Source organism: Protopterus annectens, chromosome 13.part0 (assembly GCF_019279795.1).
Source record: "Protopterus annectens isolate FY-2018-M chromosome 13.part0, PAN1.0, whole genome shotgun sequence".
Lineage (NCBI taxonomy): Eukaryota > Metazoa > Chordata > Ceratodontiformes > Protopteridae > Protopterus > Protopterus annectens.
In genome coordinates, this window is record NC_056747.1 from 507227293 (window position 1) to 507253172 (window position 25880).

At 42.3% G+C, this 25880-nt stretch overlaps 1 protein-coding gene across 1 annotated transcript in view; it reads left to right on the forward strand.

Annotated features, from left to right (window-relative positions):
- The window catches only part of CASTOR2 (cytosolic arginine sensor for mTORC1 subunit 2), a 1552528-nt gene that overhangs the window by 1273105 nt on the left and 253543 nt on the right, over positions 1-25880 (forward strand). Inside the window, exon 4 of the mRNA XM_044054131.1 lies at positions 17384-17516. Coding sequence (XP_043910066.1) covers positions 17384-17516 — 133 coding nt within the window. The remainder of the gene's footprint in view (positions 1-17383; positions 17517-25880) is intronic.

Consider the following 25880-nt stretch of genomic DNA (forward strand, 5'->3'; position numbering starts at 1 on the left):
ATTCAGAACGTTTGGATATAATTATCAACAGTGTTTCTGTTGGCCATCATTCCAAAATTGTCTTTCTACTACTATTTGAAATGCAGTGTTACAAAGGTATCACCCCTTGTAAGCAAAATGTGAATTAAATAGTTATTAAACTCAGTCTGCTCAAGAAGTAAATATTACACCATCAGTGTGCTGACAATTACAAGTTTAGCCAATACTGGTCAGAATCAAACCCTGTACCTTGTGTCTGTGAGAGGATGACCACATGCATCAGTGTATTATGTTTAAGAGTTTGCAGAGAGATCAACTACTTTCCATGACCCAGTTTTTTTTTACAACAGTCACACACATTGCTGGGTGTAATATGCTACTCATAACCCTTCAGTAACATCTGCAAGTTTGTGCAACCACCAAATGAAGCGTTCCCCCAAGCAACCTGTTCAATAAAATGATTTATGCACAAGTGCCAGAATTAAATTTTACATAAGATGACACTTCGGTAATATTGACTGGTATGTACATGCACCAAATGAAACCTTCACCCAAGCAATCTCTTTTTTTGTCAGATACACAGGGTACATAATGATTACAAAGTAAAGAGGGTCACCATGACTGTGCATGAGGGGAAAGTTGTGCAGACCATCTACCCTAACCTAGCCAAGAGTTCGATACAGTATCCCACACCACACAGTTATTGTTGATGAACTCTCAGAGCTAGGTATAAATCGCTACATAACTTTCTGGGTTACTGGCTGTCTCATAGATAGGACCCAAGAGATCAAGACTCGTGAGGCAACTTCCATTAGGAGACAAATCACTAGCAGTGTACCCCAAGGCTGTATGCTAGTTCTGGTCCTGTTTGGTATTTATATCTCAGAAGTAAAGGCTTTCCTATGGACTGATCAAACAGGCCCCATGTCCATCAGCCTGTCCTGCATCCTGGCGTTCCTCCACTTACGTATCTTTCTGCATACCCTATTTGCATTTCAGATCGCCACATCATGAGTTGTCCAACCTGTGTATGTTTGAGTCCCTCCACTGTCATACCCACTTATTGTGTTCATTCCACCCCTGTTTGTCTAGGTTTGCTTCTTATGTTAGTTTGCCTTCCCCTGTTACCTTCCATGCTTCCACTTTTCTTCTGGTACAGGCTCCTTATTACCTTCTCTAACTATCCTTCATTCTATAAAATGGACATCTGTCCTAAAAAAATCTATTTCTCCCCTGCCCTTTCTTTCCTATTTACCCTGATGCTTTTGCCTGCTATTCCCATTTCTCTACTTTTGCTATCTGCCTTTTTCTCCATTTATATAATGTACTGTGTTGGCACTTTGCTGTGCTGGCCCTCTGTGACCAGTTTAAAGTCCCAGAGTTGCTGCTATGATGCACATTGTTTTCTATGCAAAAGGACATAGCCTTAGACACACTACATGTGACACCAATCTCCCATATTGTACATGTTTGGACTATGGAGTAGGGCTGCAAGACAAGAAGCCTTTTCTTACATAGAAAAAATGCAGGCCTGGCTAAAATTTGCAAAACAATACACATCTCGCAAATGCATGTGGGAGAGTTTGTAATGGTGTGATGAGACCAAGGTTGGACTTTTTGGGCACATTCGAGAAAATTTGTTTGGCGAAAAAACACCACTTCGCATCACCAAAAGAAGACCATCCCCAAGGTGAAGCATGGTGGTGGCAGTGTCATGCTTTGGGGTTGCTTTTCTTTAGCTGAACTGGGGAATTAGTCATGGTGGAGGGAATTATGAACATTTCCAAATACCAGTCACTTTTGGGCTGAAAACCTTCGTGTCTGCTAGAAAGCTGAAGATGAAGAGGAATTTCACCTTTTAACAAGACAATGACCCCAAGCATACATCCAAATCATGCTGGACTTCCTCAGATGAGGAAGAGTTAAAAAAAAAAAAGTACACAACACACATGGAACATTAAGGTTAGTACATACCATCAGTGTCTGCTGTTGTGCGAGTATGCACAAGCACCAAAATGCAACATTTCCCCAGTGACCCCTTCCGCAGTCTGTCCTACTATGCACAAGCACCAGAATGCAACATTTCCATTGACAACCCCTTCATCAGCCAGTCCAAGTATGCACACGAACCAAATGAATCATTGCCCGCAATGTCCCCCTTGGTAATATGTCCAAGTATACACAAGCACTGCAATGAAACATTTTCCACCTGTCCCACAACTGAAGACTATAAGTGATGTTGGGATTCTAAAGCTAGAATCACCACCTTAATTTTCCTGATATTTATGTGGGCTACAAGAGAGCAGGTCATCTTGTAGTCGTAACATCGGAAACAAGCAAAAAATATGTATAGCTCGTCATATATACATATATATATATATATATATATATATATATATATATATATATATATATATATATATACACACACACACACACACCTTTTTGCATCATTACAAGCACCTAAATTTGCTCAGATAAAACCAATAACATGGACATGGGTAACAGTTACATTACCACTCAAATGGTAACCTACATGGAGGAATTTCTCCTGTTCATTTCACTAGCTCAACATTCAGTTCTCACTGGGTGATGCATTTTGTGAAAAACAATGCAGTTAACTACCCACAAAGTCATAAAACAAATTAGGAACTCATCTGAAACTCCGTGACATATCATCATTCCAAAAAATGCCCCAAACTCTTTTCAGAGCTACTGAACAAACTCCAAGACCAAGCTAAAATCCTTCCAATGATCAAGTACCGTTTACATTTCAATATTAAAATGTGATTCAACATACTAAATGCACCCTCACAAATATAGTGCATGCCCACTCACTGTCAAACCCAGAGGGCCTCTGAAAATGAGATGTTAAGCATGATGCTTCAGCATATCTGAATGCCATAAACAGTACACAAATGTTATCAGCAAAGTTTAGATACAGGAAACTGAAGGACATACCTTGGATGCAAATACATCTGCTGAAAGGGACATGAAAGCTAACCAACTCAAAGTGCCTCATTTTACAACAGGGCAAAAACAAAATATGTAGCACTTATTAAAAAAGTAAAAATGTTTTTTCTTCCTAGGGCTCAGCTGAAAATGGGTATATACCCAGACAGTGTATCCCAATAAACAGATGATAAATAAATGAAAATTTGTACAGCTTTGGGCCAGAAAGTGGAAACAGAGTGTTTCCACCAGGTTTCTGCACTGACAAGGATATTTACCGGGCATTAACTGAAACATTTCCTAGATCATACATTCTAACCACTGGCAGACCATGGCAACATCACCATTGAAAAAGCACCACACCTGTACAGGCCAGGTATGTTGATATGAAAGCACCCCACAACCCCAATTACTGCATTAGTTGTACCTAGGTACATCACACAAGAAGTTAATGGAATAGGAAAGAATCAAAACGTACTCTGAATTACAGAAAGCAGCTTGCAAACAGTTTTGAAAGCCACTCATTTTAATGCTCCTGCTAATGACATTTCTATAATAATTTAGGACAAAAGTAATTCCATACTTCAGCTTAACTTAGAACGGAAAAGTTAACTTGGCTGAGGTTGTGTTTACTTTGTAGACTTTGCTGGTCCAAAGTTTGATATGTGAGCAACTCATTTAGCCTCCATCAAAGCAATATGCATTTTATAAGGCCATAGGGTGCAGCTACAGTACACAGCCCCAAAACAGTTAAACGAGGAGTCACTGAGCTTTAAGGCCTTACCTTGGCTTGATGAGGAGCACAGTTGTAACTCTTAACCCTTTAAGTTAATAAAAAAATTTTGATGCGCAAGGGGAAAAAGACTATACATGGTTTATAGCTAGCTTAAAATGAGCAACAGCACAATTAGCTTGAAGGTTATCAAAAATGGATTGAATAATTGCAACCACTACAAGATGCGAGTAAATAGGGCTTCTAAGATCGGGGAGAGCACCACTGACCTGTTTGCCTTAGGGCTCCATTTCAACCCAGGCTGACCATAAACCCAGTACTGGCGATTTTTGTACAATATGTTTAGTGTTGCAGCTCTACATTTATGCATGTTCATCGTGTTTCACTGTTAGTCATTACACTTGGGTTATCCTGCTGGCAGGCGACCCGCAGTCGGCCCAAGTTCCTAAGTCTTGGTCCGGTGTTGGTTGCTGTCGCCTCTTCCCTGACGTCAGGGGTATAAAAGTTGCAACCGACGCCATTTTCTCCAGTCTTTCTTGCCGCGCGGTGCCCGAAGCAAAAGCAGTTCACAAGTGCCGGTCGGCCGACTCCTGAGATCATCGAAACTGAATTTCAGAACTGAAGTCTTCAATAAAGCTAAGTACCCCACTGGGGAAACTTTTTCTTGCTCCAGACCGATGTCAGTAAAAGTTAATAATTGTATTTCTTGTGGGAAGCAAATACCTCATAAAGACTTTCACTCTTACTGTATTCCTTGCCTAGGCCCTGACCACGACGTTACTAGATGTTCATCATGTTACACTGCTGCAGTCATTACACTAGGGTTATCCTGCCATCAGGCGGTCCCGCAGTCGGTCAGAGTTACAAAGTCTTGGTCCAGCGTTGGTTGCTGTCGCTTCCTCCCTGACGTCAGTGCGCTGGGGGTATACAAGATGCATCGAACGCCATTTTCTTCAGTCAGTCTTGCCACGCGGTGCCCAAAGCAAAAGCAGTTCGCAAGTGCCGGTCGGCCGACTCCTGAGATCTCAGTCGAATTTCAGATCCGAAGTCTTCAATAAAGCTAAGTACCCTGTTGGGGAAACCTTTTTCTTGCCTCAGACCGATGTCAGAAAAAGTTAATTGTATTTCTTGTGGGAAGCAAATACCTCATAAGGACTTCCACTCTTACTGTATTCCATGCCTAGGTCCTGAACACAACATCACTTGTTGGTGGTTTTGTGCTAGATTTAACAAACGCACTATAAAACGACATTTTGATTTTGCTTTGCACTACTTTGGCCGATGGTTCAATTATGCTATGCCGTTGGATCAACCGACGACCGCAATTCTGAAAAAACGCAAAGACAAGGATAAAGACAGGCATCCGAGGTTCAAAACCAACGACGAAGCCTCTTCTAGGCCAGTCGCCGGTTCTCAGGGAGGCGCTTTCGCAGCCCCTGACACCCGCTACCTCAGAGCCACAGGCCGCCTCCGACTCCCACGTGGAGAAAACTAGGTCTCTGGAAACTCAAGGTATTGGGCCTACGGAAACTAATCCCTGAGATGGGTCCGGAGCCGCTGAGCAGGCATCTGCTTATGGGGGTGTTTTCAGACCTTCACAACTTGCCATTAAAGACAAAGAAGCAAGTACAGCATTCTCCTGGACAGTCCTCCATGCCTAAGAAACAGATGCTTAAAATGGCTGAAGACCTCATTACTCTAATCAGGGGTTCCCATCCCCCTCCTAAGAAAAGGTCTAGGCAGGATACAGACTGATTCCTCTGATCAGGTTTCCATTTCCTCTGATTCCTCTTCAGACCAGGGATACTCTCTACCCCTTATGAGGACTGTGGTGCTGAAGAATCTATCCCTTCAGCCTCTCCTCCTGAGGGACTATTCTTTTGGGGAAGCTTTACATACCATGAGGGAGCATTTCCATTGGGAAAGTCAGGATTATTCAGAATCCAAGAAAAGGCTCAGGGACTTCCTTTTATTGCCTCAGCACAGGCCCCTGGCTATTCCGCCTGTGTTAGATATTGTGGATGATGTGTTCTCTGAATCCAGCGTATCTCCTGATTCTTTGCCCCCTGCACCAGCCAAGCCAGATAGGTATTATAGAGTCCCTGACTCTCAAGTTTCTTTACAAAAACCCTTCTGCTGATCCAGAAACTATTTCCCAGGGTCCCAAAGGGGTTAAGGCTTTCCATTGCAAAAAATCCAGTCCCTTCTGACAGAGATTCTAGAGCATTGGATAGATGGGGGAAGAAAGTTCACACTTCTGCAACTTTAGCAGTAAGGGTTTTAAATTGCCAGTTTCACATGCTTAAGTACCAACAATATTTAATGGCTCAGTTAAAACAGAAAATGCATGCAAGCTCAGAAGCTCCTGACTATAAAGACATGCATGATTTATTGCATGCAGCTGAACAGGTGGGAAAACATACTCTGCAATGTGGTTTTGATTCTTTATAGAGGCCTCTTGTAGAGCTGCAGTTACAGGTTCTGTGATTCGAAGACATGCTTGGTTAAAAGAACAGAGTTTACCTGATCATGTTAAGGCAAAATTAGTGTATGCTCCTTTACAGCATGATACCTTGTTTGGTGTTAAAGCAGAAGATGTATGGAGGATAAAGCTAAATCTATGCAAACAGTCAGATTTCTTACAGGTACAGCCACCTCGATTTAGCAGAAATTGGCCTACAAAGAATTGGTCCTTTCCAGTGTCGGACAGACCATAGAGAGGCAGAGATGGTACCTCAACCCCAAAAGGAGGTGAGGACAAGTCTCAACCATACAGGAAACCGTCCCAATGACTTCCCCCTTCGTACGCCAAGCACTTCCCTTTTGGCAGCCCCCTTAGGGGAAAACAAGCACTTTTTTCTCAAAATTGGCAAACAATCACCCAAGACAAATGGGTTCTGAATATTGTGTCTCAAGGTTACAGGTTCCACTTTCACACTTTACCAAGGCTAAAAGGAATGCCAAACCTGCCACAAAATCAATAGGCAGAGGCTCAAAAACAAATTTCAGCCCTCATGGACATGATAGCTATTCAAAAAGTACCACAGTAGGAACAAGGACAAGGATTTTACTCAAGACTCTTCCTGGTCCCCAGAAAGGACAAAGACTGGAGACCCATACTAGACCTTTCAACTCTAAACACTAACTGGATGTTCCGAAATTCAAAATGTTGACACTACAGCAGCTTCTTCCCATGCTGGGCAAGAAGGCTTGGCTTGTTACTCTGAACCTGAAAGAGGCATACCTGCATGTCCCTATCAGACAAAATTGCAGATGATACCTCAGATTCAAAGCTGATACAATGCGCTACCAATTCTCTGCACTGCCCCTTGGCTTATCTACTGCGCCCAGGGTCTTTACAAAGTGCCTAGCACCAGTAATTGCATTTTGCAGACAAAAAGGAATTCAAATTTATCCATACCTGGACGACTGCCTCATTCAAGCAGAGACAAAGGACATTCTTCTAAAGCATCTAGCGTTTGTAAAAAGGTTGCTAATTTCTCTAGGGTACACAGTAAACGAAAAGAAGTCAAAACTAGTGCCCTTACAACATAAAATATTCCTGGGTGCCAGCTTAAATACAACGGCCCAGATGGCTTATCTCATACCAGACAAACAAGGACAACTGACTCAATATTTTCATTTACTGTCAAAAAAGTCCCATCTCCCTGCAAGAAAAATTCTGCAGGCCCTGGGATTCTTGGCATCCTGCATACTACTAATTCCATATGCCCGACTGCATATGAGGAAATTACAGTGGTACCTAAAAAGTGTTTGGACTCAACACTCTCACAGTCTAGAAGCAGTAATACCAATAATTCCCTGCCTACAACAGGAGTTTCGATGGTGGGCACAGGCATGTCACCTCAACAGGGGTCAGCCTTTCACTCTACCCACAGCCAGGCAGACACTAACAACAGATGTTCCGGATTACACCTGGGGAGCACGCATGGCAGGAAAATGTATTCAGGGAAAGTGGACCACAGACCAAATGCATCGTCACATCAATCAAAAAGAGATGTTGGCTGTTCAAAATGCCCTAACAGCTTTCAAGGACCTTCTGCATCCAGGACAATTATTATTAAAGACAGACAATACCACAGTAATGTGGTACATAAGCAAGGGGGCACTCATTCTTATCCCCTATGCAGGCAAGCCATGACCTTGTGGAACACAGCTTTAACTTAGCAAGTTTATCTGCAAGCACAATTCCTGCCAGGAAAGAAAAATACTCTGGCAGATGATCTAAGCAGAAATATCATGGACCCTCTTGAATGGAAATTGAATCCACAAATCTTCAGCATGGTAACGCAAAAATGGGGATGCCCAGAGACATGGATCTTTTTGCCTCCCTACTGAATTGCCAACTACAAAAATTCTGCACAAGGACTTACCACACACAAGCATGGAAAGTGGATGCCCTCTCGTTCAGCTGGAAAAGCCTAAAAGTTTATGCCTTCCCACCATTGCCTCTCCTTTCAAAGGTACACTCCTAAAAGCCAGACAAGAGAAACCACAGATGATCCTGATTGCTCCAGACTGGCCACGCCAGCACTGGTACCCAATCTTAAAGAACTTAGCTCAAGGCCCACCGTGGATTTTGCCTCAAATTTCACACCTTCTGACTCAACAAAACAATCTGATCCTGCATGCTCAGCTCAAAACCCTAAACCTGGCTGCATGGCAGATTCATTAGTCAAACAGGCAGCACCTCTCTCTCAAGCTGTTATGGATGTCATTTTGGAGGCCAGAAGGCCTAGCACCAGGAAGTCTTACTCCGAAAAATGGATGAGATTCTGCGCCTGGAACCAGGCTCAAAGCCTTGACCCTCTTGTCCCAAACATTCCTCAGATTTTACAATACTTAACTGAGATGCTGGACAAAGGCCTATCCTTCTCATTAATTAAGATTCACGCCTCTGCCATTTCAGCACATTACAACACGGATCCTCCTTTATTCTCTCATCCCTTGCTAAAGCAGTACCTCAGAGGGGCTAAAAACATAAGACTGCCCCAGAGAGCACCAACACCAACTTGGGACCTCAATTTTGTCTTGGAAAAATTGACCCTGCCACCTTTTGAGCTAGCCAATACAGCCAATCTAAAATTTTTATCATGGAAAACAGCTCTGCTCCTGGCAGTAACTTCAGCACGAAGAGTCTCAGAGCTACAGGCATTAATGGCAGTGGAACCTTTTATAATTTTTCATCAGGACAGAGTTTCTTTAAAGACAAACCCTACCTTTATGCCAAAGGTGGTATCTAGTGTGGCTCTTAACCAAACCATCCATTTGCCAACTTTTTATCCAAACCCCCAGAATAAAGGGGAGAAACGTCTGCACTCTTTGGACATACACAGGCAGCTATGCTTCTACTTGGACAAAACAAAAGCTTTCAGGAAAACTGAGCAACTGTCTGTAGCATATGCTGCAGGATCACAGGGCAAGGCTATCTCCAAATGGATAGGACACTGTATTCGTTACTGCTACACACAGCATGGAAAATCAGTCCCCAATAACATTAGGCCATATTCTACCAGAGCAACAGCCACTTCAACAGCCTTTCTCAGAGGAGTACCAACCAAGGAAATTTTGGAGGCTGCAACTTGGGAGTTCAGTGCAAACCTTTACCAGGCATTACCACTTGCCTCTTTACTCTAAATCCAGAGCAGGATTTGCCACTGCAGTTCTGCAGGGCCTCATAGCCAATCCTAACTCTCTATAGACTAGCCACCCAACCTTAGCTTTGGGATTCTACCCAAGTGTAATGACTGCAGCAGTGTAACACGATGAACATAGTGCAGTTTTTTACCTACCATAAATGTAGATGTTCGAGTGTTCACACTGCTGCAGTCCAGGTTACTCTCCCTCCATCCCCTCTGTCCTAGCTGGACTTATCTATACCTTTCTATCCTATACAACCTTTGTGGTGTATTTGCTTGTAACTGAAGGTATTGTTTTTATTTTATATATATGTTTTATTAGCAATATGCATTGCCTACCTACTTGGGGGCAGCTGACATCTGGGGCAAGAAAAACTGAAGAAAATGGCGTTGGATGCATCTTGTATACCCCTGGCGCACTGACGTCAGGGAGGAAGAAACAGCAATCGACACCAGACCAAGACTTTGGAACTCTGGCCGACTGCGGGACCACCTGACAGCAGGATAACCCTAGTGTAATGACTGAAGCAGTGTGAACACTCGAACATCTACATTTATGGTAGGTACAAAACTGTACTTTTTCGGTTTTGTGCTAGATTCAGTAAACAAACTATTAAACGTTGGTTTGATTTTGCTCTACATTACTTTGGCCGAAGGTTTAATTACATAATGCCGTTGGAACAACCGATGACCGCAATTTATAAAAAACGCAAAGACAAAGAAAAGGACAGGCATCCGTGGTCCAAAACCGACGACGAAGCCTCTTCTAGGCCAGTCGCCGGTTCACTAGTTCTCAGTGAGGCGTTTTCGCAGCCCCTGACGCCTGCTACCTCAGAGCCACAGGCAGTAACCGACAGCCACGTGGAGACACCGAGGCCTGTGGAAACTCAAGGTATTGGGCCTACGGAAACTATACCCTCAGATTGGTCCGGAGCCGCTGAGCAGGCATCGGCTTCTGAGGGTGTTTTCAGACCTTCACAGCTTACACTTAAGCCCACTACAGCAGCAAATGCAAAGTCAAAAACACCATTAAAGACAAGGAAACAAGTACAGCATTCTCCAGAACAGTCATCTATGCCAAAGAAACAGATGCTTAAAATGGCCGAAGACCTCATTACCTTAATCAGGGGTTCCCACCCCCCCCCCCGACAAAAGGCTTAGGCAGGATACTGATTATGACTCCTCTGACCAGGTTTCCATTTCCTCTGATTCCTCTTCTGATCAGGGATATTCTTTCCCTCCCTATGAGGACTCCGATGCAGAAGAATCCATACCTTCAGCCTCTCCGCCTGAGGATTATTCTTTTGGGGAAACCCTGCACACCATGAGGGAGCATTTCCAGTGGGAGAGCCAGGATTATTCTGAATCCAAGAAAAGGCTCAGAGACTTCCTTTTATTGCCTCAGCACAGGCCCCTGGCTAATCCCCCCTGTGCTTGATATTGTTGATGATGTTTTCTCTGAATCCAGTCTATCTCCTGATTCCTTTACCCCCTTCACCAGTCAAGCCAGATAGGTACTACAGAGTCCCTGACACTCATAAATTTCTTTACCAAAACCCCGCTGCAGACCCAGAAACAATTTCCCAGGGTCCTAAAGCGGTTAAGGCTTCTACTGCTAAAAATCCTGTCCCCTCGGATAGGGATTCAAGAGCTCTGGACAGATGGGGGAAAAAAGTTTACACTTCTGCTACTTTAGCTGTAAGAGCTTTAAATTGTCAGTTTCACATGCTTAAATACCAGCAGTGCCTCATGACTTTGTTAAAGCAGAAAATGGTTTCAAATACAGAAGGTTCTGACAGTAAAGAAATGCAGGATTTATTGCATGCAATTGAACAAGTGGGAAAGCATACTCTGCAATATGGTTTTGATTCATTAGAGGCTTTTTGTAGAGCCGCAGTTAAAGGCTCTGTTATTCGAAGGCATGCTTGTTTGAAAGAACAAAATTTACCTGACCATGTTAAAGTAAAATTATTGGATGCTCCATTACAGCATGATACTTTGTTTGGTGTTAAGGCAGAAGAGGTGTTAAAGAAAATGGAGGATAAAGCAAAGTCAATGCAGACAGTGAAAGATTTCTTACAGGTTCAACCACCTAGATTTAGCAGAAACTGGCCTTCAAAAAATTGGTCCTTTCCAGTGTCAGACAGGCCACAAAGAGGCAGATACAGATGTCCAAGAGACCGATCACAGCCCCAAGGCTCCTACAGACCTAAGCAATGGGGTGCTTCTACCCCCATAAAAGGGGGAAGACAAATCACAACGTTATAGGAAACAGTCCCAATGACTTCCCTCTGCAAATGCCAAGCACTTACCTCTTGACAGCACCCCTAGGGGGGAAGCTAGCACTTTTCTCAAAAAATTGGCTCATGATCACCCAGGACTAATGGGTGCTGAATATTGTTTCTCATGGTTACAGGTTCCACTTCCACACACTTCCAAAACCAAAAGGTATGCCAGACCTGCCACAAAACCAATGGACAGAGGCACAAAAACAGATTGCTGCCCTTATGGACATGGGAGATGCTCAAAAAGTTCCACAGCAAGAACAGGGACAAGGATTTTACTCAAGACTTTTCTTAGTACCCAGAAAGGACAAAGCCTGGAGACCTATACTGAACCTGTCAATTCTAAATACTTTCCTGGATGTTCCAAAATTCAAAATGTTAACACTACAGTAACTTCTGCCCATGCTGGGCAAAGAAGGCTTGGCTAGTTACTTTGGACCTCAAGGAGGCATACCTGCATGCCCCAATCAGACAGTCTTGCAGAAGATACGTCAGATTCATAGCAAGCTCAATGCATTACCAATTCTCTGCACTGCCCTTTGGCTTATCTACTGCGCCCAGGGTCTTCACAAAATGCCTGGCACCAGTAATTGCATTTTGCAGACAAAAAGGAATTCAAATATATCCCTACTTGGACGACTGCCTTATTCAAGCAGAGAGCAAGGACATTCTACTAAAGCATCTGGCATTTGTAAAAAGATTGCTAACTTGCCTAGGGTACACAGTAAACGAAAAGAAATCAAAACTAGTGCCCTCTCAAGAGATAATATTCCTGGGTGCAAACTTAAATACAACTGCCCAGATGGCTTATCTCACGCCAGACAGACAAAGGCAACTGACTCATTACTTTCAAATGATGGCAACAAAAACCCAGCTCCCTGCAAGAAAAATTCTGCAGGCCCTGGGCTTCATGGCATCCTGCATTCTACTAATTCCATATGCAAAACTGCATATGTGGAAACTACAATGGTACCTAAAAAGTGTTTGGACTCAGCATCGTCACAGTCTGGAGACAATCATAATCTTAATTCCCTGCCTACAACTTGAGTTTCGATGGTAGGCTCAGGCCTGTCACCACAACAAGGGACAGCCTTTCACTCTACCCACAGCCAGGCAGACAATAACAACAGATGCATCAGATTATGCCTGGGGGCACATATGGCAGGAAAATGTATTCAGGGCACGTGGACCAAGGAACAAATGCATCTTCACATCAATCAAAAAGAGATGCTAGCTGTACAGAATGCCCTGAGAGCTTTTGAGGACGTAATACATCCGGGACAACTATTAATAAAGACTGACAACACCACAGTTATGTGGTACATAAACAAGCAAGGGGGCACTCATTCTTACCCCCTATGCAGACAAGCCATGACATTGTGGAACACAGCACTGACCTATCAAGTACATCTGCAGGCACAATTCCTGCCAGGAACAAAAAACACACTGGCAGACGAACTAAGCAGAAATCTCATTGATCCTCATGAATGGAAGCTCAATCCACAAGTATTCAGCATGATAAGGAAATGGGGACGCCCAGACATAGATCTCTTTGCCTCCCCTCACAATTACCAAATACGGAAATTCTGCACAAGGACTTATCCCCCTCATGTATGGAAAGTGGATGCTCTCTCATTCAGCCGGAAAGGCCTGACAAGTCTATGCCTTCCCTCCAATGCCTCTTCTCACCAAAGTGTTACTAAAAGTCAGACAAGAAAGGCCAGGAATGATCCTGATTGCACCAGACTGGCCACGCCAGCACTGGTACCCAATCCTAAAGAATTTGTCTCAAGGTCCACCTTGGATTCTACCTCTAATGCCTCATCATCTGACACAGGAAGACAATCAGATTCTGCACAGTCAACTCAGAACCTTAAACCTGGCAGCATGGCAGATAATGTAGCCACTCAGACTGCACCTCTCTCTAAAGCTGTTATGGATGTCATTTTAGAAGCCAGGAGGCCCAGCACTAGGAAATCTTATGCAGAAAAATGGAAGAGATTCTGTGCTTGGAACCAGGCACAAGGGCTCGAACCACTGGTCCCTAATATACCTCAGATTTTACAATACCTAACTGAGATGCTGGACAAAGGCTTATCTTAATTAAAATCCATGCTTCTGCCATTTCAGCTCATTACAATACGGAACCTCCTATTTTTTCACATCCCCTACTACGACAGTACCTCAGAGGGGCAAAAAATATAAGACCCCCAAGGAGAGCACCAGTTCCTACTTGGGACTTCAATTTTGTTTTAGAAAAACTCGCACTGCCTCCTTTTGAACCAGCCAGCACAGCTGATTTAAAATTCTTGTCATGGAAAACTGCTCTGCTCCTAGCAATAACTTCTGCAAGAAGAGTCTCAGAGTTACAGGCATTAATGGCTGTGGAACCTTTCCTCATTTTTCATCAGGACAGGGTGTCTCTTAGGACAAACCCAACCATTCTTGCCAAAGGTGGTCTCCAATGTGGCCTTAAACCAAACCATTCATTTGCCTACTTTTTACCCAAATCCCCAGAATAAAGGGGAGAGACTTCTGCATGCTTTGGATATACACAGACCGCTACGATTCTACTTTGACAAAACAAAAGCTTTCAGAAAAAACTTAGCAACTATTTGTAGCATATGCTGCAGGATCACAAGGAAAGCCTATTACAAAGCAGGCAATCTTGAAATGGATAGGACACTGCATCCGCTTCTGTTATGCACAACATGGCAAATCAGTGCCTAAGGGCACTAGACCTCATTCTACCAGAGCAGCAGCCACTTCAGCAGCTTTCCTCAGAGGAGTACCAACCAAAGACATTGTAGAAGCTGCAACCTGGAGCTCAGTGCACACTTTCACCAAGCACTACCACTTACCTCTCTACTCTAAATCCAGAGCAGGCTTTGCCACTGCAGTTCTACAGGGCTTGTTAGCATCTCCAAATCCAATTTAGACCCATCCACCCAACCTCAGCTTTGGGATTCTACCCAAGTGTAATGACTGCAACAGTGAAACACGATGAACATAGTACAGTTGTGTACCTACCATAAATGTAGATGTTAGTGTATTCACTGTTGCAGTCCAGGTTACCCACCATCCCTCTTTTCCATTGCTGGGACTTTTCTGTACTACTCATCTCTATGCTACCTATGTGTGGTATTTGCTTATAGATGAAAGAAATGTTTATAGTTATATATGCATGTTTGTTGGCATAATTTTCTTTACAGCCTTCCTATCTGGGGGCACCTGACATCTGGGGCAAGAAAAACTGAAGAAAATGGCGTCTGTTGCAGCTTATACCCCTGGCGCACTGACGTCAGGGAAGAGGCGACAGCAACCGATGCCAGACCAAGACTTCGGAACTCGGGCCAACTGCGGGTCACCTGCCAGCAGGATAACCCAAGTGTAATAACTGCAACAGTGAATACACACGAACATCTACATTTATGGTAGGTACACAACTGTACTATCTCCGCTACATATGGTAATGAATACATCACAATATTGCGAGCTTTCACATGATAGTACGTTTTAATGTATTTATTCCTAAACATTTTAGTTAGCGACCTTTCTGAATAAAATCATACTAAATAATGAATGCATTTGTTTTCTCATTTTAGCAATTAAAATTGTAACATAACAGTATTACCTCGGCTATCTCTCCAATGTGTCATCTGCAAGTAAAATGGAGCACTCAACATAAACCAAAGTGAACGCATGGAAGGGATTACTTTTTTTTTTTTTTTTTTTTTTTTTTTTTAAGCAAGAAATCTGAGCAAAAATAGAGATGATTTTAAATATTGCTTGTACAACCTCTGAAAGAGTTATGCCTAGCAGCTACAGTAGAAAGGATATCAAGTCTGCCAGTCTATAACTGGAGAACCACAGCCTGATTAAAAAAATTGGACCACAGCTCTAGAATTAGACTATCGTACCATAATGAAGAATTGGGCAGGCTTGGAGGTGGAAATGCAGATAAATCTCTGTTTCAGCTTTTTCTTTGCAGACCGCAACACTACTGGAACGACACGATAACCAGAGGAATCTAGTAGTAAATTGCTCACAGTGCAGAAATGCAGAAAAACAAAGGGAATATCGACTTGAAGACCCTCTATTTATTTGGAAATAATACAGTCGGCAGTTGGGGGGGGGGTGGAGATGTTAAAGGAGGTGACTCCGATTGGCTACCAGTTGTTCCTTGATGAAATGCAACCTAAATCGGCTTGCTGTTGGGAGGAAAATACAGGGTGATTTGCAATCCGATTTTCTCAGTGAAGGTACACATGAATAACATGAAACTCCACTCTGAAACTTAAGTTGATAAGGTAACTGACAAAGTTCAGTTACTTTTTCAACTTAATTTTCAAGAGCAGAGTTAGAATATGTCAGCAAAGTTACTAGCACTGGGAGAAAGCACTCGGCTGTAACCATATGCATTTCCTACCTTCTCACAGTGTGCCCTGTTAAGCACAGAGGCGCCATGAGATGGTAGTCTGGGTTAATGAGTTAACCTTACGTTGGAAAAGCTCACCCTGCCCCCCTTCGAACCAGCATCTTCAGCAGAGTTAAAATTTCTCTCCTGGAAGACAGGTTTCCTTCTGGCCATCACTTCAGCCGAAAGGGTCTCAGAGCTACAAGCACTCATGGCTGTGGAGCCCTTCATCATCTTCCATGCTGGCAGGGTTGCCCTCAGGACTAACCCATCCTTCATGCCCAAAGTGTTGTCCAGTGTGGCTCTCAACCACTCCATTCATTTGCCCACCCTTTCCCTAACCCACAGAACAAGGGGGAAAGGATCCTGCACTCTCTAGATGTGCACAAACAGCTCAGATTCCATCTAGACAGCACTAAATCCTTCAAAAGTCTGATCAATTGCTGGTTAGCTTTGCAGCAGGGGCAGAGGGCAAAGCCATCTCCAAACAAACCATTTCCAAATGGATAGCACACTGCATCCATTGCTGTTGCAAGCAACATGGAAAGCCTCCCCCTAAGCGGGTCAGGACTCAGTCCACCAGAGCAGCCTCCCCCTCTGTAGCTTTCCTCAGAGGAGTGCCCACCAGGGGCATCCTGGAGGCTGCCACCTGGACATCTGTTCACACTTTCACAAAACATTACCACCTGCCTATCTTCTCCAAATCCAGGCCAGGGTTTGCCACTGCAGTCTTGTAGGGTATCCCAGCCAGCCCCTCGTCTCCTTGACTGCCTCCACCCTTTTCCTCAGCTTTGGGAATCAACCCAAATGTGATCACTGCAACAGTGAAACATGAAGAACATAGTACAGTTGTGTACACTTACCATAAATGTAGATGTTCAAGTGTATTCACTGTTGTAGTCCTGGTTTCCCCTCCCTCCGTCCCCCTCTTTTTTTCTTCTGTCTCCTTACAAGGGACATTTTGGTATTTACTTTCTAATGGTGGGGTTCTTCCACCAGAACCTGGCTCCCACTTGGGGGTTCCTGACAGGGCAAGAAAAACTGATGTAATGGCGTCTGCGCCTTACTTTATACAACCTTCGACCTGACTTCAGTCCTGAAGCGACAGCAACTGACGCAGAAATACTAGGCCTCTGTTATTCGGGCCGGCCGAGGGCTACCCTGGCAGGACTAACCCAAATATGATGACTGCAACACTGAATGCACTTGAGCATGTACATTTATGGTAAGTCCCATCCCCTCCACTGAATTTGTGCTAAAATAAAAAAAAAATTTGCATTCAGGACAGTCTGTAAATGATATCTGTATTTAAAGGAAATAAAGCAGACAAGGGATTTTAATTAATTTCTTTCTTTAGGTACGAGAACGAGACCTACCTCTGGTAATGCACACACTGTCTGCAGAATTTACAATCTTCAGAGTGGTGAATGGTGAAGCGGTGAGCGTAGATAATTTAGGAATAACAAATGGATTTGTGAAGCCTAAATTGGGTGAGTTTATTGTTTCATTATATTGCGAGTGCTCTAAAATATCAGCAAAAAGCCATGGAAGTTCTGTTTACAGATTACACAGGTCTGCATCATGATAAATTATATGGATATTCATTTCAGTTATGAGTTTGGAATGATCATTTTTTAACCTGTAGAATTAGATCTCTATGCAGGTATAGGTGTGCTGAATTTAGATCACTGCAGATTGTTATCATTGGGGGGGGGGAGACAGTTAACCTGCATAAGTCACAGAATTTAACAAAGCTGTATTGTGTGAACCACTTCTCTCTGCCTCGTGCATCTTCTGTCATATGTATAGGTGAATTTGCAAAGTGAATGCAAAACAGGCACAGAATTGCCTAAAAGCTCTGTCATAATTAAGGAATTGATCGGAGATGGAGGCTTGGTCAAGAATGGCTGATATTTGCTAGATTTAGTAATGTAGATCATTTAAGGAAAACTTGTACCAGTCTGACAGTTGCTTTTCATATCCAGAACTTCAAGATGCCATCAATGAGACATAATTTATGAAATGGGTGTTGTCATGGTACCATTCATTCTCAAAATACTAATTCATGCTTTTGCTGTAAATTAACCCTTCGAAATGGAATTGCAAAATGACAGTATCGCATTTCGTGTTGTGATTCCCAGAAGTGATCAGTGGGAAGAGCTGCTGCAGAGCTTTTGATGACTGCCAAAGACAGAAGCTTATGTTTATTCTGGCAAAACCTTGCTAGCTGTCAATGCTTCAAACCTGTTTTTTTCACCACCTTTTAAGTCTTTATTGCTGCCGTTGAGGTTTTCAGCTTGTTTGTGTGTGTAATTTGACTTTGTCACCATGCTGAGGATTTCCCAATTGAAAGGAAAAAGATCTGGAGAGAAAACTCAGCATTTTTTTGACCAGAGGTTCCTGTTGGTCCAGCTGCAGTGACACTGCACATTACGCTGGAGGTCTTGGGTTAGAGTCCCAAATTAGAGGTAATATTTTCCTTTAATTTCTGTGATTCTAACAGCTTGTTTTCTAGGACGCACAGCTCCCTCATGAACTGAGGCATGTCCACAATTCTGTACTGATAGATGGCTTATCATTTGCTACGTGAAGTTAACCATTCCTTTAAAGCAGAAGTTTCTGTATATGCCTTTCATGAAACTGGGTTTTGTAGTATGGTCATCTAACATCTGAGAGCAAAGTATTTAATACTATCAAAGGAGTTGTTCATACAGGTTAAATGGAGTAGATGTCCCTTGTGTGCTTTCTGTTTACCTAAGCATGAATTTCTGTTATCCATAAAAACAACACGTTTGTCTTAAAATTGAAGGCAATCCTGTCTAATGGCTTGTAGACTGTGTATATATCTACTGTTGTCTTTGACGAATATTCTAGTTATTGCTGAATATAAACATTTGCCTCCTAGCTCTGCAAGCATAGATTTACTACTACTGCATTTTAAACGATAGCCATCTTTCGAACACACAAAAACGGGAGTTGGGTTACCTTTAGCAGTTCTTAAAGGTGGGTTATTTCAACATTTCGTTGTAAGATTTCCACGTACTGACATTTTTTTTCTTGTTCGATATGTTTTATGCCCTTTTCAAGTTTCGTTAAAATTTTAGAGAATGCATTTTCACACAGTTCTGATAAAGGTCTTAAGGTTACAGTAAACTAATATGCCAGTTTACAGCATAAGAAGTTGCATCATTTAATTGGTCTGTAAAATAAATGGGTATGCCTATAATGATTCTCTGAAGTCTTAGAAAATGTACATAATAGCATTTTGTATTAACTGAGCTTTACTGATGCTTTTACACAAGTAACTTGCATCATTTGATTGTCTAAAATCATGTTGTTGGAACTTTGAAGTTAAGTTTACCATTTGTTAAAATCATACGCATTGTCATAACTAATACAGGCTGATTTTGATATGTTTGTTTACACTTACAGTGGTTGCTTCGTAATATTAATTTGTCAGTATAGCTTTGGGGCATGAAATAACTGTTAACTGATTTTGCATTATCTTAACTGTGCATTTTGTCCACGTTCTACTTAATTTATAGCATTTTTTGACTAGGAAGGTCTGAATGGGTATAAAGTCCTTTATCAGAGGATGCCCAGGAGTAAAGGCTCCAGGAGACACAAGCTAAAAACAATACATCAAATTCAACATGTGTAATGGTAAAATTAAGTACAGTTGTGTAAGTGCACTTTACCATAACAGTAGATGCTATATGGGTTATATCCTGCCAAGGATGTAACACCTGGCCAGTGTTCCAAAGCCTTTGTCTGCTTCCACACATTCACCTAAGCTGCTGTTAGCTTGAGCTTCTCTGGGAGAAAACAGCAGCCTGGTTGCCAGATTACTTCTATGCTGTCTTGTCAACTACAAAAGAGGGAGGCTACTGTCCTGATTAGAAAATTAGAGAGAAAGTACTAAGCCATAACCCTATACGAAGACATAACCCTAGTTACACAAAGTACATAGTAAAACATATACAAGTTGATACAGGAAGAGTATAGTTACTGCAGCAGTGATTTAACAGATAATCTACTGTTGTAAATGCATTTACACAACTGTACTATGTACATCATAAATCACTTAGCTGTATGCATAGATTCCCAAAACTTATGCAGTCTGGCGAGAGGCAGGATGAGGGTCCAAAAGTCCCTGGAGAGTGGGCGTGGTCTAGACCTGGAAAAGGAATCTTGTTTGGGGGACCAAGTAGCTTCTTCTAGAAAGCTTCTAGAGTATATCCCTTTCCAGTGCACAATCAGAGAAGCCAAGACCCTGGTAGAATGAGCTTTGGCCATACTTGGAAGTGCTTTGTTGTGGTGGGAATAAACAAAAACAATAGCAACGGATTAGTCATCTGGAAATGGTTTGCTTTGACAAGGGTTACCTATTCTTTTTTCTTGGGGAGCAAACAGCTGTTTTGCTAACAAATTTAGTTTTGCCAAGGGTATACCTTGGTTTTCTGTGCACATCCAGAGTATGGAGAATCCTTTTACCTAATTTTGAGGTTATTGATAGAAAATGGGGAGATTCATGGCTTAATTCAAAGTAACTCTGAAACCACTTTAGGTATAAACAGGGTTGCCAGATTTCCAACCAGCCAGGTAGGGACACAAAAAAAAAAAAAAAAAAGGTCTTTAATGCGGAGCAGAGTTCCACATTAAAGAACAGTAGCTCTGCACTAAACACGGAGCTTCTAGTGTTTAATGCATTGCAGTTCTGCATTCAACACAAGTAGCTCCGTGTTTAGCGATTTTTGATTGGCCCGTATACCGGCATATGGGCCAATCAAAAATCGCTAAAGATGGAGCTTCTCATGTTTAATGCGGAACATTGCAGTTCCGCATTCAACAGAAGTAGCTCCGTGTTTAGCGATTTTTGATTGGCCCGATTACCGGCATACGGGCCAATCAAAAATCGCTAAACACGGAGCTTCTCGCGTTTAATGCGGAACATTGCAGTTCCGCATTCAACAGAAGTAGCTCCGTTTTTAGCGATTTTTGATTAGCCCGTATACCGGCATATGGGCCAATCAAAAATCGTTAAACACGGAGCTACTTCTGTTTAATGCGGAACACAAGAAGCTCCGCGTTTAGCAATTTTTGATTGGCCTATATGCCAGGTATACGGGCCAATCAAAAAAAAAAAAAAAAAAAAAAACAAACAAAGCGGAGGCTGGCCGGGATTTAAACCGGCAGGGTGGGACTCTGGATCAGGCTGCTGATCTCGGGACAGTCCTGCCCAAATAAGGACGTCTGGCAACCCTGGGTATAAATCAAGGGATTTGTTCTTAAAATAACCCTCCCACCCTAAGATCTTGTAACTCTGATTTTTTTTTTTTTTCATATGTCAGAGTACTAAGCAACAGTCTTCTAAGACGCAAACCATAAATCAGCCTGATGAGCTGGCTCAAAGGGAGAGACAGTTAACTTTTCCAGCACAGAGTCAGGATCCCAAGAAGGTGCCAGCTATTTCTTAGGCGATCTTGTATGCAAAACCTCTTTCAAGTACAGCTTGACCAAAGACTGAATAGATGAAGGGAGGATCCATTGGCAGACATGCTGAAATGGTCATAAGATGAATCTTGATAGATGAATAAGATAGTTCAAAGGATAGTAATTTAGACAAGTATTGTAAAACCAGTGGTACAGAAACACGGCAAAGACCCTGGTTGTTAGTGTGGCACCAACTAGCAAATCGTCTTACATTTACTAATACAAGATTTTCTAGTAGCCTGTTTCTGTGCCTCCTTTAATACCTGCTGCATGTCCTCAGAAGAAGGTGTATAGAAGGTATCGAAATTGAATCGTCCAGGTAGTCGGTTGTAGCTGTTTAAGATGGGGATGCATCAAAGTCCCCCTGTTTTGTGAGTAGATGAAGTGTGCAGTGTGTGAGGAAGTTTGTGGTAATTGCCGTTGGCCAGTTCTATAAGAAGGGAGAACCACTGATGCCTAGGCCAGGAGAGAGTAACCACAGTGGTCTTTGGTGAGTCCTTCTGAATCTTGAGTGACCCTGGGTATTGGTAGAAAGGGAAGAAAGTCTCTTAGAAACATTCCTGTCCAGAGAAAGTGAAAAAGCATCTCTGTTCCTTTCCTGCTTGTAAGGTCCACGTGAGGAGTTTCCCATAGCTGGATCAGTTCTTCGGAGACCCCTCTCAGTTAATTTCTAGTTGTGGGGAACTCTTTTGGTTCTGCTCAGCTTGTCCGAAACTACATTTTGCTTTGACAGAATGTAAGTAGCTTGAAAGGTTAAACCGTGCTGATTGACGGGCTCCCAAGCTACCATAGCCAGCCTGCACAGTGGGTGCTGTAGATCAGAGTATGTGATATACCTTTAAGAAGCTTTCCAGTGAGTCAGCACATACATGTAAGTACTGAGCACATGCAAGCAAGAGTGCCATTTTCAATGAGCAGCCAGATTGTGATGATGTAATTGTCTTTTGTCATTTAGATAGATTAATGTTCCTGCCATCCATCCTGATGTATTTGTATACAATAAACTACTTAAATGAACACCTGAGCCTCAACGTCATCTTAATGCACGTAAGAAGAGCGACATGGTATCTGAATAGGATCCAGAGTTACAGCCATTAGGTAACTGGTTAAAGTTGGGGGAATGTACAGGAGTGGATCTTCCGTACTGCTCAAATGACTCGCAAAACAGGTCAGAAACAAATTTCAGGTACTAGAACTTGCTTAAATTATTTTTTTCACTACAAATATAAAACAAAGCGCTCAGCAGGTTCAAAACAAATTTATTATTAAATGTAATGTCAGAAACTGTGACATACTGATAAAAATGTGAAATAATTAAGAAAATGTTTGAAACAATATGGGAATTGCATAAAATGTACAAAGAAAAAAGGCAAAAATGACTATTTTTTTCACTATGTACTACTATTTTGTATTAACTAAAGCTATTCAAAGTATCTGAACTGTGCAAAGTGTTTGGAAGTGTGTGCAGTATTACAGTGCAGTTATTTCAAAGCATATTTCGCAGAGTACAGTATTTCGTAGATTTTATTGTGCTTTTGAATATTACAAGTACTTGGTGTGTATGAATGTGTTCGTATATAATTACAAGGGCCATTTTGCATTGTGTTTTACTATAATCTGTGGGCATGACAGAAGGATTTCGCAGACCTGCAGCTCTTGTGTTTGGTAACAATATTGCAGAAAATTGGAGTGCGTTTGAGCAGGAGTAAGAAATGTTCATACAGGCTGCTTTGTCTGACAGATGCACGTATTCTGCTTCATTTAGCTGGTTGACCAAAGACTGAATAGATGAAGGGAGGATCCATTGGCAGACAATGCCATTGAAAGAGAGCATTCATTTGTGTATGCATCTGCTATGTTTGCAGGGGAGGGGGAATCCATCATATAGTGGTACTGACTGAAACAAGTGAAGACCCTGAATGCTTAAAAAGTAATTTTAGAGAAATGTGTAACCCCCAAAAAATTAATATTACAATGAAAAGGCACTTACTTTACACAACAGATCAAAGGCCTGGTGAAACTACTTAAACACCCAAGCCTCAATGTTGTCTTAATGCACATAAGAAGAGCGACAGGTGCGACCTGGCGCAAGTACCCCAACCCAGCCACATTTACGTTCCACACTACTGTGGTGTTGTCTATGATTACTTCTAAAAACACTGGGGACCACAGGTGATGAACTTTGGGTATAAAGAAGAGCTAAAATCTCTTTCACATTTATGTGCTTTGGCCTGTCCAGTTTATCCCAAAGACGGTACACATTCTCCTCTATGGACACCTTTTCTCCTACAAAGTCTGATGCATCTGTTACAGATTGAGCAGGGACTGTGAGAAAGAATGGAAGACCTAAACTCAGAGATCTGATCTCTCCACCAATGCAGTTCTCCAAATGGTCATCAGGTATAAATATTGGGTCTAAACACACTTTTAAATCTTCTCATGTGCAACCTTGTGAGAGAAATCTTGAGAATTGTAGATACCATGAACCCTAGTGTCTGGAGAAACACTGGCTGAAGTTTGAGACTCATTGGAGAAGTTCAGGTAAATTTCCAGAAACAGATCCACTTTCTCCAGTGGAAGAAAAGCCTTTTGCATGAAAGAATCAAGAAGGCATCCCAGAAATACAGTCCTGTGCGAAGGAAACAGTGAAGATTTTATATTATGGATCCAAGATTGGCAAGATGGCTGTTTATCCATGAAAGAAACTGTTGGAGAAGGACTTTGCTAATGTTAGTAAGATGTTCTTTATGTTGATCAGTACTGCAGTAGCCCAGGTTGTGTAGATTATATCCAACATAAGATATAACAGACAGCTTCCAAAGCTTCAGGGTACCTTGCACACACCCAAACCATTAGTCGGCTTGAACTGATGACTCAAAAGGGGAACGCTACAGTATCCTAAAAGTTCAAAATCCTGAAAGTTAAAAATCCTGAAAACACATAGGATACCAACACTTACTATATTTCAGCATAAGTACATACAGAAACATATTACCCTTCAGCTATATGTAGGGGGGCAAGCCCCCTGCACCCCCACACCCCCTGTTACTTAAATATAACAATTCCGGGATTGCACTTCAGTACACTAAGTGCAGTCTCGGAGTTGATATATTTAAGTAGCAGGGGGTACGGAGGGGTGCAGCCCCTTATACTTGGAGAAGAGTAATATGGTTTGTGTTTTATTTGTTTCTGTATGTACTTGTGCTGGAATATAGTAAGTGTTGGTATCCTGTGTGTTTTCAGGATTTTGGGCTTTCAGGATTTTGGTCTTCAGGATTTTGGACTTTCAGGATTCTGTAGCACTCCCCTCAAAAGACAAGTTTCAGCACAAAGCCCTTCAGAGCTTTCCTACTGTAGAGAAGAGCTCTCTTGTGGGATTTTGAGGATTGTAGGTCAGATAACACTGTTCCATTACTTGGCAGGTAAGTTCACTTCAGGGGAAAACCTTCCACATTACTGTTACAGTTCAGAATAATTAAACTGCTTTAAAGCTATGGAGAAGTATTTTTCTTGACTAATTATTTGCACTTTTAAACAAGAGTGCACTTTTTACTTTTGTGGTTGAAAGTTAAGTTGTCCATAGGTTGGTACTAGGCTATCAGCCCTAGGGCCTATACAAGCCTAACCATAACAATTCCCTGGCTATTTCTTCCCACAATATTTACTTCACTAGACCCCTGTCTAGCAGGGCGACTGATGTGATCCCCGGGGCGAATTTCCTATCTCCCATCCAATCGTCAAGGTTCCTTTTGAAGAGAGCCAAAAAGGCCCTCTGCTTGAAATGTATGGGCAGTCTTTTCCAGAGTCCGTGGAGTCTCTGGGTCAGAAAACTATCCTTGCAGCATGTTTTGTTCATTGTGATAAGGTTTAGATCCCTGGAGCGTGTGGCTCTGAGGGATTGGGATTTTTTTTAAGTGTAGCATGTCCAACAGCTCTGGGTTTGACGTGGCCTTGTACGTTAAGCAGAGATCGCCTCTGAGTAGACGATATGCGACAGAGTATAGCTGGAATTTTTTTAGACTGTCAGCATAGGGCATTTGCTTTAGGCCTGTGATTCTTTTAGTGAGTTATTTCTGTGGCTTTTCCAGTTGTTGCAGATGTCTTGAGAGGTACATACCAAACGGGGCGTTGTATTCTATAATGGGTCTAATGAGGGATTAGTATAGTGGGACAGTGACCTCATTTTTTCTGGATGAAAAGCCCTTAGTGATGAGGTGTGCACATAGAAGGATTTCCTGACTGTTGTGGCGATGTGGTTATCGAAGGTGAGACCACTGTCCACCTGTGTCCCTAAGTCTCTTATTATACTTTCGGTGTTTTGTGTACTGCCACCCATGTGGTAATTCGCGAGTATATGTTTT